Source organism: Trematomus bernacchii, unplaced genomic scaffold (assembly GCF_902827165.1).
Source record: "Trematomus bernacchii unplaced genomic scaffold, fTreBer1.1, whole genome shotgun sequence".
NCBI classification, from domain to species: domain Eukaryota; kingdom Metazoa; phylum Chordata; class Actinopteri; order Perciformes; family Nototheniidae; genus Trematomus; species Trematomus bernacchii.
In genome coordinates, this window is record NW_022987689.1 from 16203835 (window position 1) to 16220542 (window position 16708).

General features: G+C 40.9%; 1 protein-coding gene across 1 annotated transcript; it reads right to left on the reverse strand.

Moving 5' to 3' along the window:
• Window positions 1–2172: 2172 nt before the first annotated feature.
• Window positions 2173–16406, reverse strand: mfsd8l2 (major facilitator superfamily domain containing 8-like 2). The gene is made up of 11 exons (XM_034137098.1): window positions 16331–16406; window positions 15966–16151; window positions 15369–15431; window positions 15150–15269; window positions 14893–14972; window positions 10828–11110; window positions 8158–8231; window positions 6921–7134; window positions 4067–4189; window positions 3820–3950; window positions 2173–2253 (listed from the first exon to the last, which is right to left on the reverse strand). Exons 1-11 carry the CDS (start codon window positions 16404–16406, stop codon window positions 2173–2175), a joined length of 1431 nt encoding a protein of 476 aa, XP_033992989.1.
• Between the last annotated feature and the right edge of the window lie 302 nt (window positions 16407–16708).

Below are 16708 nucleotides of genomic sequence, written 5' to 3' on the forward strand. Positions count from 1 at the left end.
ACTTTTTACAGTGTCTGCAGGGCAAAGAAATCACAAAAAATACTTCATCATCATAAGGCTTTTTTGTTTTGTCCCTTGGTGAGGTACAGTGTGTTTACTTCTTTCTTATTTGTTATCACCTCTGCAAGAAGGTTATGTTTTTGGTTTGTTGTCTGTTTTTCAGCAAGATTGTGAAAAAACCACTGGCCCAATTGTATGGAATTTGGTGGAAGGAGGTAGCGTGGGACAAGGACATTACATGAGGGAGCAGATCTGAATCATGGGACTATTACACGCTTAACTTGTTACTCAAGGGAAAGATATTGATGGATATCTCCAGTTTGTCTTGTAGTTTCTGCGATAACACCATTAAAATATTGATCTATCTATAAATAGTTATTGAGAAAGAAAAAAAAAAGATTTGACTACTTACGGTTTTTAGCTACTATTTTCAATTGGTGAAAAGCCTGGTGCTGTTACTATATCCGGTTTTCTTTATACATCAATGTTCAGGACTTTTGGACAGAGCCAGGCTTGCTATTTACACATGTTTTGAGTCTTTACGCTATGCTAAGCTAAGTTCAGCTAAGCTAAGCTAAGGCCAGGCTGACTCTAGCTTCAGACATGCACATTAATGCACATTTTCAGGCACTATAAAAACATTTTAGGAACATTTGTGGCATGAGGCGTGGACAATGCATGTGGGAGCAGATGCGACTTATGGGATGATTACTCCCTTTCGACCATTGAAATATTGATCTATTAATCCATCTATCTATGAATAGTTAAAGTTATGGAAGAGAACTGAAGATTTAAGTCAGATGTTACCTGATTTTACATTTTGTAAGGTTTAGCTACTGTGTTAAAATTGGTGAGAACTCTCTTCTTTTAACATCTGCTTAAAACTAGTTTGGACAGAGTCATGCTAGCTGTCTTTATGCTAAGCTAACGGGATGCTGGCTCCAGCTTCGTACTCACCCTATATGCACATTTTCAGGCACTTCAGTCTTTGTGGTCACTAAGGTTGTTGTGTGTGAGTTTCTTCAGAACACAGAGCATCAGGAATCATGCTGGAAAAAGAACAAGCTATTTCAAAGAGAGTAAATTCAAGCTTGACCTGATTTTTGCAACCCGTTATCTCCCTTAAAATGTCAAGTACCTGAATACGCTGATCAGGGCATGAAAGTACTTATATATATTGTGTCCTTGAGTCCCAAAGATTAACATTTCCATTTCAGGCGAAAAGCCTCTGGAAAGCCAAACATCACATGCTGAGTGTAGAAAACGGGAAAAGGTTACTGAGCCTTATCTGCAATTATGCAAAAACACAGAGATTGGCCAAACGCATGCTCATTGGTACAAAGGGAATAATGCCTTGATGTTGCTTACAGCGCGCTCTAATCAGGGGAGATGTGTAGTATACAGCACATCCTAGAGGAGGATAGGCAAGAGAACAGCTGACTATACACAAGTCACACCTTGTCATGTTCTGAATTATGAATACAGGCAATTAAACTTTAATTCCCCCGATAGTAAAACGAACGATAGAGATGGCTAATTAACGAGCTTTTCTTAAATTTGGTTTTAATTCAGGAGCTCCTCATTTGCACAGATAACATATATCCGCTTTATTCAAGGCTCTGCATGAACACTAGAAACGTTCCTCCAATACGTCAAATAAATAGCGCTTCACTTTCTTCGACCCTCTTCTTCTATCAGCTGCACTGACATGGAGCTGCTTAGATGTTGACAACTCCACTCCTGCACCCATTGTGTCAACCGTTTCATTTTCAACTAGGATTTTTTTTTAGAGGAAGACAAGAAATGAAAACTCAGTACATGGGTCACAAGGAAAAAAAAGCTGCTCTCTTATCTTTTCATCAACACCTGGGAATATAAATAGTTCAGTTTAAAAATAATAGCTTTCATCTTCAATTACCCCTCTGAATATTCAATATGAGAGCAATGGTGCCCCCTTGTGTAAAGTATAATTAATAGTTTGATGGTTATATACGTGCAAAGGTAGATTCTAATCAAATGTGACAACAGAGAGATTGTGCAAAGCATATAAAACGTTTAAGTTGTGTGCTCTCCTCTATGGCAGGCTGTGTAAGGTATGTGTTTTGAACATTTTTATTCCACATTCATACAGTTCCCTCTGCAGAGTTTCAGTCCGTCTGTCTGTCTGCAGCTCTATCCTCCGCTGTCACAGCTCTGGGCGCTCTGCACCGCCCTGGGCTCAGTCAGCCGGTCGTAGGACAGCACTGTCATTACCTGAGAAATGCACACAGTGAGATGGCTTTAGAGAATACAGAGCACCGAGTCATGAGTTAGTAATAAGCAGAGTGCTGAGTTAAGGGTTTTACGGGTGACTGTTTTTCAGTGTGGGAAAAGCTTTAAATAGTTTCTAATAGAGAAACAGGCTGGCTGAACTATGCCAGTTCCAGCTCATTGAGAGTTTGAAAAGAAAGGCAATATATAAACATTCAGGGAACTACATTTATCTTCTTTCTTGCCAAAAGAATATATAAAGCTCCAGCAGGAAGTGGCAGTGCCTGGCCAAGAAATAGTGAGGCACATTACTTACAATCAAACGACAAACTGCCATTTTTACACTTTGTTATTTGTATGGCATGAACAAAATATGACTTGTTATTTAGTGAGATTTAGATGTGCTGGTTCTGTAGATGGATTTTTAAATGAGAAGCTACAGTCAGGAGCCCCTTAGTTTAAAGACTGGATAGAGAGGAAAACAGAATAAATAATATAAAAAGGACCTCTAAAAGCTCACTAATTTACATATTAGATGTATAGAAGTACAATTCAAGAACAAGGCAATTCAAAGTGCTTTCCAAAAAAACAATAAAAGCATCAAAGCATACACAGGCAATATAAAATGACATTAAACACAGATTAAATGTAGTTATTAAAGAGCAAACACAATAGAATAGATTGAGAGAACTGGATACAGTGTGACAGTTGCTCAGTGGCGCATGAAGCCAGAAAAGTTAAACTGCCAAGAATAAAATGAATCAGATCAGGAACCAATTGGTGGTGTAATGGCAATTGTAAGCTTCCAATGTCCTATATCCTTTGCCATTACACAGGAGGGTTTAGAGTGATCCAGACGCAGACACAAACAGATGATTTTCTGGTCTTTTGCTGCAGTTTAGAATGATGTTTATTTTGCTTTACATACCAAGGTTTAATTATACTGTGTCAAAGGTTGTGGTATGAGCATCTGCCGGGCTGGTGGAATCGGTGTGCTCTTCCTCCTGTGTCCTCGTCCTCTCCGGTCACCTATGACCTCTTTTATACACCCAGTACAGCTAACCCCCGCCACCAAGTGTCCAAAAATAATATTGCAGTATAAATATAAATAAAGTAAACTGAGACACCAACAACACCCATAAAATGGCTCCTACAGGTGGCATCACAGAGACAATACCATTTTAATATTTTACAGTGGGAAGTTCATTATCTTCATAATGTCACTTTCACCATTCAAGTAAAACATTTTTGTTCACGGACCTCAAAGTTATGACCTCACAGTTGGCCACCATGTCAAATTGGTTTCAATATCCTTGCTGTTACTGTATCCAGTTGTCTTGAACTTTGGAAAGAACCAAGCTATCTGTTAACCCATGTTTCCAGCCTTGCTAAGCTAAGCTAAGCTAAACTAACTAGCTGTTCGCTCCAGCGTCGTAATTACTGTAAAGACATAAGAAGGTTGTCAATCTTCTTATGTGACTCTTGGCGAGAAAAAAAGGAATCTTTTAATTCCTCATGTTTCCAACTTTCTGATGCTTTTAAAAGTCAAATGATCTGTGTTGTACTTACTGTGATCATGATGAGGAGAGCTAGCATCATGCCCAGCATTACGTACAAATTGTTGGTCAGCCCCCCTGCCCACAGAGGCCCCAGGATGGTGGCTAGGCCCCCCACTGAGCGCCTCACACCTTGGCTGAATCCTGTGGTGAGCGTCACAAAAAAAAAACGTGTATAAGTGTTTCTTTGCATTACATATGCTGAGCAGCAATCTGTTGATCTAATATGCTGAATTGTGAAGCGGTAAAAAAGAGCCAACCTTGTGTTTTCTCTGCGGTGACTTTGGAGAAGAGCGACACCTGAGACACGGCCACGAAGGGAAGCCCCAGCAGCTGGAGGAAGACCCCGATGATGAAGGCCGTCAGCTCCCACTCATATCCACCTGACAGAGAGATGTACCCTGCTATTACTTGATTATAGTAGTAGCCCCGTATTATAGGGAACATGTCATTAAACAATTATATTTACAGACTGCAAACACCAACTTTTACATACAGAAATGAATATATCAGTCAATCTCTATTTAATAAATGTAGGGCTGTCAATGTTAACACGTTAACACTAGCAATATGGAAACCTTATTTGAAAAACATTCACCTAAATGAATCACTTTACTTAAAGTGGACCTATCATGCTATACATGTATTTGAATAATATATTGTAGGGTCATACCTATATAAGGTATATTTATACGTTTTCTTTTTCAAAATACCAAACAGATCATGCATTTTAGCCATGCCTCATTTCGCTCTATTTTGCTCTCCTCCACCCTGTCTTTGCATGCGCTGCAGCTGACCACGCCCCCCTGCAAAGGAGGGGGCCGAGTTACGAGCGTCGTGTTACCATGCTGTTACCATGCCACGGCAACCTCTCATTCCCCTGATAGGTCAGCTCCTCCGTCCTGACGTCAGAGAAATGTTCAAATCTGTATCAGTCTGTATCAGATCCGTTGCAGCCCCGTTTTTAGAGATTTGGGTATGGAGGAAAATAGAGAGGGTTGTGTTTTCTGACACTTGGTGAGTTCCCTGGAACACCAGGGACACATATTCATGTATAGAAGACGTACAAAAGTGCATTTTGCATGATAGGCCCCCTTTAATTTGACCTCAACTTCCTCTAATTCCAGAACGGATGTTTACCATGAATTGAAATGGCAATTTAATTCCAGAACGGATGTTTACCATGAATTGAAATGGCAATTTTAATTTGGCACTGACTGGAGACTATTGGACCATCCGTAACAACAATTACAGGTTTTTTACTTTATTTTAAAATCTCAGCCTAGTGTGGATGATTTCTGAATTATTGGCATGAAGTTAGATAACTTTTCAACACTTGGCTCCAGGTAGGAGTGTAGTTCATAATCCATACACAATATGCACTACAACCTTTTTCACATGTGAAGTACTGTATGCCTGTATTTTAATGTATTTGTTGTATATTTGCACGTTCTATGTAGGAATGTAATTGTTACAGATGTAGTTCTAAATCAATGGTCACCACTTTGGTTTTGGGAATACGGTTTGAAAGCCTTGAGTCTTTTTTTTTGCTGTTGCCATCTTGTTTTTTTGGAACCAGATGTTCAATAGTTGATAGGCAGCCAAAATGTTGACTTCATTTGAAAATGCATTGTGAAAGAGTAAAAGTTGTAAGACAAAAATACCTTTTTATTGACAGATCGCTGTCAACTACAAGGTAGCCCCCCCAAAAATCCTGCTCTTCTTTACTTACTATTTACTCTTAATGGGATCACTTGGCTTAAGCATTGACAAAGCCGCTGTGTTACCCCTGAACAAAAACAACCTGGAAACGCCTAAAAAATTCACACCTACCTTCTTCCAAAAATGTAAGCGCAGGTTTTACAGGGAATTGCAGGGCAGTGTAAAGGCCGCTACACACCCACCTGAGACCAAAGAACGCGTACCGAAGGCGTCCCGACTTTTACGTCAGGCTACGCCGCCCGCCTACGAACACACCGCAAATACTTCAGTCGACGAGTGGCAATAACTGTCCTTACCAGCAGGCAGCGGTAGTGTGAACAGCCAATCAGAGTGATTGCTTGGGCCGACTTTCTCTGACCTCCCGCGAGGTGTGAAAAGGTGCCGTAAAGAGACGACGGTGCGGGACACACCAACCTGAGTAGGGCGCCGCGAATGCCCGACTGCCTCTGACTCCCAAAATCGGGTTGGTGTGTAGCCAGCTTAAGGAAAAAAATATTATACACAGTGCTAACACAGCGGCTCTTTAGATGCTTTAGCTAACTGCAGGAAAATCATCTGACCTCATGCTAATAATTGAGAAATATTCAAAACCCTGTTAATGTTAATCTCTCTAAGCTAAGGTTTCAATATTTATCGCAAGCGTTAACCCATTAACGTTGACAGCTCTAGTAAGTACATCACTTTCTATCAAACTATAATATTTGTGTTGACTAATATACGGTTATATGGATTCAAAGTGTGTGTCGGATGAATTCCATCCCTTCTCTGGGTTTTTAAGCTCCTTCCACCAGTGGGCTGGCACCAGCACAGATAGCTCTATCTGAGAACTAAACCACTGCCAAGCTGGCAGCCACCAGATATTTGTTCTCTGCTGCTCTGCACCGTGCACATGTTGGTGTGAGCGTGTGCCCACTCAGACTGTTGGATGTCTATGCACGATCTGAGGAGTCTGTAATATTATGATCAAAACGCAATTTCACCAAAAGCCAGTCCACGAGAAAATTTGTTTTTCATCAGGTGTCTGCCGACGTTGGTAACTGTTACTGTAACAAATGGCAAACAAAAGTAGGGTATGCTTTAAGAAATAGCATTTTTGTCTAATTAGATTACTGTAATCCTTTTATACGGACTCCCCGGCTGCAGCACCTGTCACTTGTAATCAGAGCGATAAAAATGACGAGCTGCAACAGACGCGGGGCCAGCATACAGGATCTGTGTGTCTGTGATCTCTTGCTGAATGATATCATTTACAGAGCACATTCAATTCAGCCAGATATGTCTCCTCTGCGCTGCACACCCCAACAACAGCCTCACAGAAAAGGATTTGGCACAGAACACGGCTGTGTGTGCCTCTCTATTGCTGTTTGTATGTGTTCCTGGACAGGTGAGCACCTCGGGGGTCGCAGAGGAAGACGAGGCACCAGATGCAGGCGGTGCAGCAGATGATGAGACCCAGGCCCAGCACGGCGCGGTCCTCCACCCTACGGCTCAGCCAGCGCACAAAGAAGAAGCCCAGGATGACCTCCACCCCGCACAGGCCGTACATCAGGCTGTTGCCCAGCTCGCCGAAGCTGAAGTGGCGCTGCGTCAGAGGAGTCACCATGGTCTTGGGGGGTGTTGGAAAGAAGATGTTCAGGCAGTCAGACAAAGGGATTTATTTAAGAGGAGGATGTTTTTAAAACAGCTGAAACTAGCATCTTTTAATCAGAGGTGTGAATATTTTGCTATCTCACAATTCTAATTTTAATTCTTTGGGTCACGATTTAAAGAGGCCCTATTTTGCTTTTTGGGGGCTTCCCTTTCCTGAAGTGTGTTATAGGTTTGTATGCATCCAAATGGTCTGCAAAAGCTAAACTCCCTCTGTTCCCTCCAGAGGGAGTTTCTCTCCCACACTCCCACCTGCCTGAAACACCTCCATTGGACTCCTTTGTTTACTTCCCTAACGTAATGACATCACTACATAACACTTGTGATTCTATTGGCTAGCGCTTGCACACATTAATAATAATTATTATACATAATTTATTGACAAATCACAACAAAGCTGGCCCGATTGATTTCATTTAAAGCCGTAGACAAAAGGTAGTATTAATTACATTTTAATTTGTAAAATTGACATACAGATACTCATCTGTTTTTCTAATTAAATAAAATAAGATGTAAAATATATTATTTATTTTTCTAAATAGTTTTCAATTACATTTTTTCTTATCATCTTGGAAGATAAAAATCTTGATTCTTACATAAACCAATTTATTCTGCCCCACCCTTACTATTAGGTCCTTCAACCGCTTCATTCAGTCCAGATCTGAAGATTTGTTCTGTTTTGATATTGAAATCGATGTATAATCCGGGTCGGCACTGTGACTAATGTGGCCACGGTTTAATGAGAGGAGAAAAAGACCTCTTCATGGTTTACGTCTGGGACATAAAGGCTGATTATGTACACTCACTTACATCACTTCTACTTTGAGCACTAAGCGATACTTGATTTTCTTTTCTGGCGCGGGTCTTTCAAGGTAAGGCTCAGATTGATGCAGTTTGGATGAAACTCAGGGTAAAATAGTGTGACACTGTGTGAAATGCTTGGAAACCCCGGCTGATGGATCTCAACGGTAGCTGCTCTCACCTCCAGCGCTGTCTGATTGAAGAGAGTGATGAACTGAGCCGTGAGGAGAACAACCACCTCCTCTCTCAGGAACTCTGGAGAGAAAGAGGGAGAGAAAATCATAAAAGAAGATCAAGTGGTGCCGTGGAATTGAAAGTTTCGAATGGCAAGTTCGGTTGAGATAAAGAAGTTTAAAGAGAAAAGAAAAACGTATTAATCTCAAAGTAATCTTAAGACTGAAGTTGTGATGAGTCTTTCGATCATGCCGTCCTTTTTTCTAGAGATAAGTAAGAGTTCTGCTATTTTTCAAAGCCCCAAAACTTCATAACATGAGATATTCTGTTTTATGAATTCCAAATTCGGATCCCAGCTTTTCCTGGAACACAAACTCCCTTATGGACTTGGATAGGAGGAAAAATGAGCTGGGCTGCTAAATTTGGAAGTACATGCCAGATGGCTGGATGAGTGTGGTCTACTATGGCTGAGTACTCTCTGTTCTGTCTCTTACTATACTGCATAAAATACTGCATGTGTAGTGTTCAAATGTAATTTGACTGTATCTTAATGTGTGTGTGTGTGTGTGTGTGTGTGTGTGTGTGTGTGTGTGTGTGTGTGTGTGTGTGTGTGTGTGTGTGTGTGTGTGTGTGTGTGTGTGTGTGTGTGTGTGTGTGTGTGTGTGTGTGTGTGTGTGTGTGTGTGTGTGTGTGTGTGTGTGGATGTTTTAACCAAGACATCTCTCCTTCATGGACTCAGTTTTAAGCCTTGAGTTTTTGTTGTCGCCATCTTGCTTTTTTGGAACCAGTTGATCATTTGCTGATATGTTCGAGCTAAGTACAACTGACCGCTGAACAAGACCTATTTGGGCAACTAAAATGTTACCATTAACTTTCAAAACTGAAACTATATTGCGAAAGGATTGAAGTTGTAAGACCAAAACACGTTCAACACTGTGTGTTAGCGAGCTGTCAATCACAAGGTCGCCCCACCAAAAATCATACTCCGCTTTATTGGCTATTTCACTCTTACTTTGACCATGATATACTAATTGAACATTATGCTGTAGGGTTAGGGTTAAAAACTCCAAGCAGAGGCCCTAATCTCATCAGGAAAACACATTCTGAGATGATCAATCCAGGGAGAAGTATAGGGTACATTTTTTCCTAGACTTCTAAACAATCTTGCAACCAGTGGAGTGGTTATTCAAAAGGCTTTTAATGGATGTATTATTCCATGTGTACAAAGATGTCGGATTTTCAAATATCCACAGCAGATTCAGAGATATTAGGTTTTTCCGAACTATCGACACATCCTACGATTTACATGATGCCAAAAGATAACCTTATTAGACCCTCTGAGTTAACTGTCACATCCTTCACTCCAGCTCCCCTACTGTGACACAAACTTGTCAACTTGAATTTGTAGGTCCTCAAGTTAAAGCCATGACATCAGCAGGGATATTTTCCTTGAAATTTGACCAAGCTTCTTCAGAAAGGAGAAATACTCATCCTGGTTTTCTGTCAAGTTAAACTGCTTTATTCTGTGTTTTCTAACATGTTGTACTTGCTGTGTACGTTGGTTTTTGAGAGGAGAATACCTCTGAGGATAATTTGGTGAGGAACTAGGACCATCTTGGATCACAGAAGCCTTGACACCAATTCGGGCCTGGACCCTTCCTTACTTCCTAGCACATAGTTCCAGCTCGTTTGTTTGGACCACACCCATCTTTGAACCCAGCCTTTATTTTGATCTGAACTGTAAAGCTTTGCGACACCAAATCGGCATAAGTGTCCAAAGAATATCTAACAAAATATTTAACCCTGTCTTCGAAACATTAGTCACTGTTATAATACTTATTCAAGCTAAATGTTTTACTCATGTTGTTGGCATTAACTCCCACAGAAATAAAAATAACGTGAAAGATCAGTCTGAATTTCAAAGATCCTGCTATATTACACAAAAGGACGAGGAAGATCAATAATTCAAGAGGGATAGACTGTAACGGCTAACAGGCACACATCTTCCAGTTCTCTTCAAATCAAAAATAAATCGATAAGAAGAATGTTGGCCACATTACCAATTCTGTCTCCATTTCATCCACAAGTCAACCACAGCAAGCCTGTCAATAAAAAAGGAAGTCTGCTATCCATGCCTTTGCCACATCTTCAAAGAGTCAGGGAATCGATTTGAAGCCTTGACACACACACACACACACACACACACACACACACACACACACACACACACACACACACACGGACTGACAAAGTACATGAAAAGTGAATCAATAGCGACACACGATCACTGCTTGCATGTAAACTTGCTATGACACTAATCCAGTAGGACACCACTCATCATACATATGCATGTACACTCTGACAGAAAGGACACACACACACACACACACACACACACACACACACACACACACACACACACACACACACACACACACACACACACAGCTCCAATCAATGCACTGGGAATCTGATCTTACATGCCACACAGAATTCCATAGAGAGACTTGGAGAATGGAAAGTGTGTGCAAGTATGTGTGTGTGAAAGAGAATCAATGGAGCTGATTTGAAACATGTGCATTGGCAGTGACACCTCTTCCTACCTGAGCCCCACAAATAGGGCGGAGGAAGGCTGACAGTCATTGCTGGGGACGGGCAGTCAAACCTGCTGGCTCACCTCTGCTGGCGCTGAAGTTCTTGAAGGGGCTGGGGGCCGACAAGGGGCCGTGGACGGGCTGCATGTCAGAAGAGGCAGAGGCATCGGATTGGTCGGAGTTGACAGCTCTGTAGGTGTGGACCGGCTCATCGTCGGAGCCCATTAGCGGCACCTCCTCCTCATCATTCTCCTCTCGTTTTATCTCCAGCATCACTGTGTCCCCCTCTGAGCTGAGGGGCGGTACATCCCAGTACATAGCCAGGACCACAAACTGAAGCAGCACCCACAACAGACACATGAAGATCTGAGAGCAAACAAGGGGGGAAACAAGAATGTTCTTACAGTATATCATTGCTTTAACCCCATATACTAAAAACAATGCAAGACATTGTAAACACTAAGGGTTAAGGTCATTAGAATGATAAAACATATCTTAATTAAATACCTAAGAATCTGTAAATCAGTTTAGAAAAAAACTAATTTGCAAAGGAGAAAAAGATCACTCCATTCTCCTTTTCCATACCAGCCACTTAAAATGAGGCCAAAAATGTCTGATGTTACAATTGTCAAGGACAAAAACCCTATTTTCCATTATGAGATTTCATCCAATGTTTTGATTCCTGTTCTGAAAATATATTCTAGTAACTAGCACTACTCTTGTGAACAAACGCGTCAATAGTCCATAACCTTGTTAGCTCATATAAGCTAGTTAGCTCATGGAATATAAATAGCTGACAAGCTAAAGCTTGCTAACTAAATGACAGGACAGAATAAAACATGACACACGGAAGATAACAACCCACCCATGTCAATGTTAGGGTGCACCAATAGATGAGAATATTCCCCCAGTAATAAATATGTTGTTCTATTATTTGAAAGTTTAGTCAGAGAGACAGAGGGGAACAACAATGGAAACTATCCTACCGGATGCTTAAATTGAATGTTTCTTTTATGGAAATTCATTACAAAATATTTCAACCTCAGGAGCACATAGGTGTTAATGTGAGATTTTGGAAAAAATGCATTAAATAATAAAGAAATTCCCGCCACAAATCTTTTTTTTAATGCTAGCTGGGTTAGCTACAATGCTTAAAAATCTCAAGCACCGCGATTGATTTCAGGCATAGAGTTTTAAATTCATATAATATTTAATTGAATAGGCTCAGGCTAATAAATAATGTTACTCCCTTTGGCTATGTGTTGTGCTAACTCTCCAACTGAGATTGGCTAGGTCAAGTGAAAAGAGATATACGTCAAATCTGACGCAGGTAGCATATTTTGCTGTTGATAAAGGAATTCAATTGAGACAATGCAGACTAAAACAAATGACTGGTGTATATGGCCAACACAGTCTCACGGCATTTCGTGTTATAGTCACGAAATTAATCTATTGATTCGTGTTCACCAACACGATTTCCCCATTTCTTTTGTGTCACACAGAACGATTTTAAAAGCAATGTAAATAATAATAAATTAGAAGGAAAAAGAGATTTAAAAAAATACAGATTTCAGTATTCTGACACAGAACGATTTTAGAAGCAATGTATTTCTATTGGTAGTATGTTTCGTGCCTGCACCAAATAATAACAAATTAGAAGGAAAAAAAGATTTAAAAAATACAGATTTCAGTATTCTGAGGCTCTGAGCCCCATTTCTTTTCCTCAAGGACAGCAAAAAAACTCTGACATTATACTATTTAAAATAAAAGGGATAGGGTTAGGCTTAGGGTAAGATATTGAGTAAGAAAATGTTTTTATGAACCACACAGCTTCTGGTTTTCCAAGACCCGACCGGACAAAAAGACGTGGTGCAGGCACGAAACATACTACCAATAGAAATACATTGCTTTTCAAATCGTTCTGTGTGACACGAAAAAAATGCAGGGTATATTAAAAACGTAAAAACTTCATTAGGCCTACTTTTGAGAGATCATTTTGAGCAGGAGATCCAAAAGCCCCCCTGCCCCCAACCTTGCTACTCCGCTGCTTTTTACAATATCAAAATCCTAAAACACTATGAGGAAAGCTAAAGTATTTGACATGTGGAGGAGAGAATTCAAAATATAAAGCAACCCTGGCACAGTGCAATGAAGAGACGTGTCGTGCGGTGTCAAATTATGTGGGAAAATGGAAGTAGTCGAAGGAGCTTTGTTTTATCTCATTTAAGCCTCATCCGTCCTACAGGTGTTTTATTCAAAGGCTCCTGAGATGGAAATAGATCGATGCCAGTTGTTATGGGCCTGAGTATCACTGCAGGAGTTTTGTATTCTTCTTACTCGGAGCAGAACAAAGAAAGAAGATATAATACATGTGAGACAGTAGGAGGGCATAATGCAGAGGGACTATTTCTGTTGTTTCTGTATTCATGAGGCTTTCGGAGAACCTTATGGCGCATTTCCACTGCAGGGCCTCGCACGGCTTAGTACGGTATAGTTAGGCCTTGGTAGGACAAGCTCACTTTATGCTGCGTTTCCATTACAGTTTAGTAGCTGGGGCAGTAACTATAGTAACGCAGTGTAGGCGGAGCCGTGACGTAATTTTCAATGCGAACCACAAAACCAACATCAGCCGTTAGCTGTTAGCACACACTCAGAGCTCACAGCTCCTCATATCTGTTCAGAAACTAGACAAAAGTTAAACAAGTACAAACCACAGACTGTCTGTGTCATGGCGAGTACAGTCGCTGGTTTATTTCAACACAGTCTCACGGCATTTCGTGTTATAGTCACGAAATTAATCTATTGATTCGTGTTCACCAACACGATTTTACCATTTTTTTCGTGTCACACAGAACGATTTTAAAAGCAATGTAAATAATAACAAATTAGAAGGAAAAAGACATTTAAAAAAATACAGATTTAAGTATTCTGACACAGAACGATTTTAGAAGCAATGTATTTATATTGGTAGTATGTTTCGTGCCTGCACCAAATCATAACAAATTAGAAGGAAAAAAAGATGACATAAAATACAGATTTCAGTATTCTGAGGCTCTGAGCCCCATTTCTTTTCCTCGCGGACGGCAAAAAAACTCAGACATTATACAATTTAAAATAAAGGGATAGGGTTAGGCTTAGGGTAAGATATTGAGTAAGAACATGTTTTTATGAACCACACAGCTTCCGGTCTTCCAAGACCCGACCGGACAAAAAGACGTGTTGCAGGCACGAAACACACTACCAATAGAAATACATTGCTTTTCAAATCGTTCTGTGTGACACGAAAAAAAGGTGAAAATCGTGTTGGTGAACACGAATCAATAGATTAAATTAATTTCTAAATTAAACACGAAATGCCGTGAGACTGGGTTGTTTATTTATGTTTATTACATGGCTTAGTTGAATACTCGATTCTGATTGGTCAATTCAGAACACGTGACACGTTGTTAATCCAGAACAGACAGACCGCTGTCAAGGATTTATTGACCGTTGTTAAGGACGCTCACATCTGCACAAACAAGTCCGTTCGATTTAACTGTATACAGTTTGGCCGAAAAGCAGCCTTCATGCCGATCTAGATCCCTCCGCTTCGCGTCGGGCTCCTGATCTGCCTGTCGGTGTTCTTTTCCCCATAATGACCGCGTCGCTGCACATTATCCCTTACCTGTAGGCCGTTGTTGTGAGTGTGGACGGTCGGAGCATATACTGCGTTAGCTTAGCCGATCTCCATTTAGAAAACACGCATTTTAAAAGGTTTTTCGCCTGCCGTCTGTCTGTATGGTTTTTACTAACCGGTATCAGTATGTTGTTACTTTGGCATCATTTTGAAACGTGTATTACAATTAAATCACGGTCAAATATGTTCATGTTGTTGTAGTTGTAGCCCCCTTGCCAGCGATTCTCTCTGACCATTCAGCAGTCGAGAGTGTTTACATCACTAGTTTAGCATATTCAGCCCGGTTGATGGCCCGGTAAGAACCTCGATTTTGGAGGGCCAGAAAAAAGGTGAAAAAGTAGCCCTGAGCCGGAACTACACCTAGTGGAAAAGCAAAAAAAAATGGTCCGGGTTTGGCACGGCACGCTTAAACCGTGCTACGCCCTGCAGTGGAAATGCGCCATTAGATTACTGATTATCAGGATGCTGTTACCCCAGGAGATGTATATTTGTTCACAACGAAGGGCCCCAGTTTGAAATCACACAGCCGCAGGAACAGGTTGAACGCCGGCCCTGGAGAGACAGGGGGAGAAACTTTAGAAACAGAGGATGTGTGGAGACAGGGTCCACTACCTTAGTGATTTTATTGAAAGTCTCCTCAGAGTTGAAAGTGAACATCAAAGAAGATATCACATCCTCCCCAGTGACTGACATCTCTCAGAAGACAGAGGGGGGTGAAATGAAACTGACCCACAAGCAGGCCGGCTTGTCGGCATGCCATGATGGCGGCAAAGATGCCGGCGCGCTCGTCCGGCCGCGTGCTCCGAGTCAGGAAACTGAAGATGGAGGAGCCCGCTCCCGCACCAACACCTGAGAGGGAGGCCTCGTGTTACACCTCCACATGCTGATACCATGGATACTGTACATGCTTTCAGTTTTCTTTCATGTGTGTGTGTGTGTTTGTGTCACCTGCTACAAGCCGACTGCCTAACAACAGCCATTTTGAGTATCCAAGAAAATACATGAAGTTACCTGAGGAGAAAAATCATCAGGCTGAGTAATGCAAATTCAGAGTGAAGACATTTTGAAAAAACCCCACCACTACAGATAGCAATGGTGTTTTTTACCCAGGTTATGAAGCCAAATTACCTTTTGATCCGCTGATAGTTTTTTGTAAAAAGCAGAGTCGGTACTCTATTTTTCGTTTTTAGAAATACCACAATGTAGAAAGTACTCCAATACAAGTCATGCAATTAAGGTTTTTAAGTCAAATATTTCAATTATTAGAATCAAAATATACTTTTATACTTAAAAAACAAACAAGTTAAGGCACTCATTGTATAGAATGGCCCATTTCAGAATCATATATTTTAGCACTGAGTATAATCATTGAAAAGTTAATATGTTTTAATGGAATTAATGTTTCAGCTAATAAAATAAAATTGTACTTTAGGACAGTACTTGAGTAAATGTACTTAGTTACTTTACACCATTACAGTCATGCCAATGGCTCCTAAGTTCTGACTCTGTGTCATCATGTGATTTGTCTCGTGTTTTATTACTCACCGACGATCTCAAATAGATTTGAGAAGAGGATGATGGTCTTTGTAGTCTTGCTGCGGTCGGACCACAATCCGAAAAGCGGGCCGGTGAGCAGGCTGCTCAGACTGAAGGCAGACAGACCCAGGCCCAGGAAGTAGGGGGGGGCCTCCAAAATCTGCAGATACCTCCATATTGTCGGCAGAATGACGGCTGACCACCACAGAAGGATGGAGGGGGAAACAGAGGGAAGATGTGTAAACAACAAGCTTTGTTTACCCACAAAAACATATATTTCTATTAAATATCAGACAAAATGCCAGGCGGATTCTAATCTAATGAGCTTTTTATCTCACGTCTTCAAATCCATAAAGCTGTCAGATTCCACCTACCGTACTCAATGCCGCTCAGCATAAATATCAGTCCGATGGTGAGAAAAGTTAGATTCCTCTTCTGCTGATTATCCATAGCGACTTATTTCTGCCTCTTTTTTATACACAGACCTCTGGCTACGCATGTTGTTCAGAAATGTTGTTCAGAGGCATAATCAGATAACAGGACACACTGTGAGTCCAATTACAACACAGGCCGGGGAAACTGCAAGGAATTTGTCCCGCCATTGTGGAGGTCATTTCAGAACTTCTTTGAAAAGCGTCATCACACGAGGCTCAGCAGGGGCGAGACGTGAAAACTGAATATATAAAAACCTGCGAAGAAAACAACACGGTCCAGTTTGAGATGTTCCCATTAGGCATTTATGTTAAAAATGG

What these genes read in the sequence shown, in the direction of transcription:
- mfsd8l2 (XM_034137098.1), bottom strand. Translation starts at nt 16,406, where the DNA reads ATGGATAATCAGCAGAAGAGGAATCTAACTTTTCTCACCATCGGACTG. An exon ending in ACAAGCCGGCCTGCTTGTGG is followed by an intron (nt 14,973 to 15,149) that starts GTCAGTTTCATT and finishes CTGTCTCTCCAG; the next exon opens with GGCCGGCGTTCAACCTGTTC. An exon ending in ACAAATATACATCTCCTGGG is followed by an intron (nt 11,111 to 14,892) that starts GTAACAGCATCC and finishes GTTTGCTCTCAG; the next exon opens with ATCTTCATGTGTCTGTTGTG.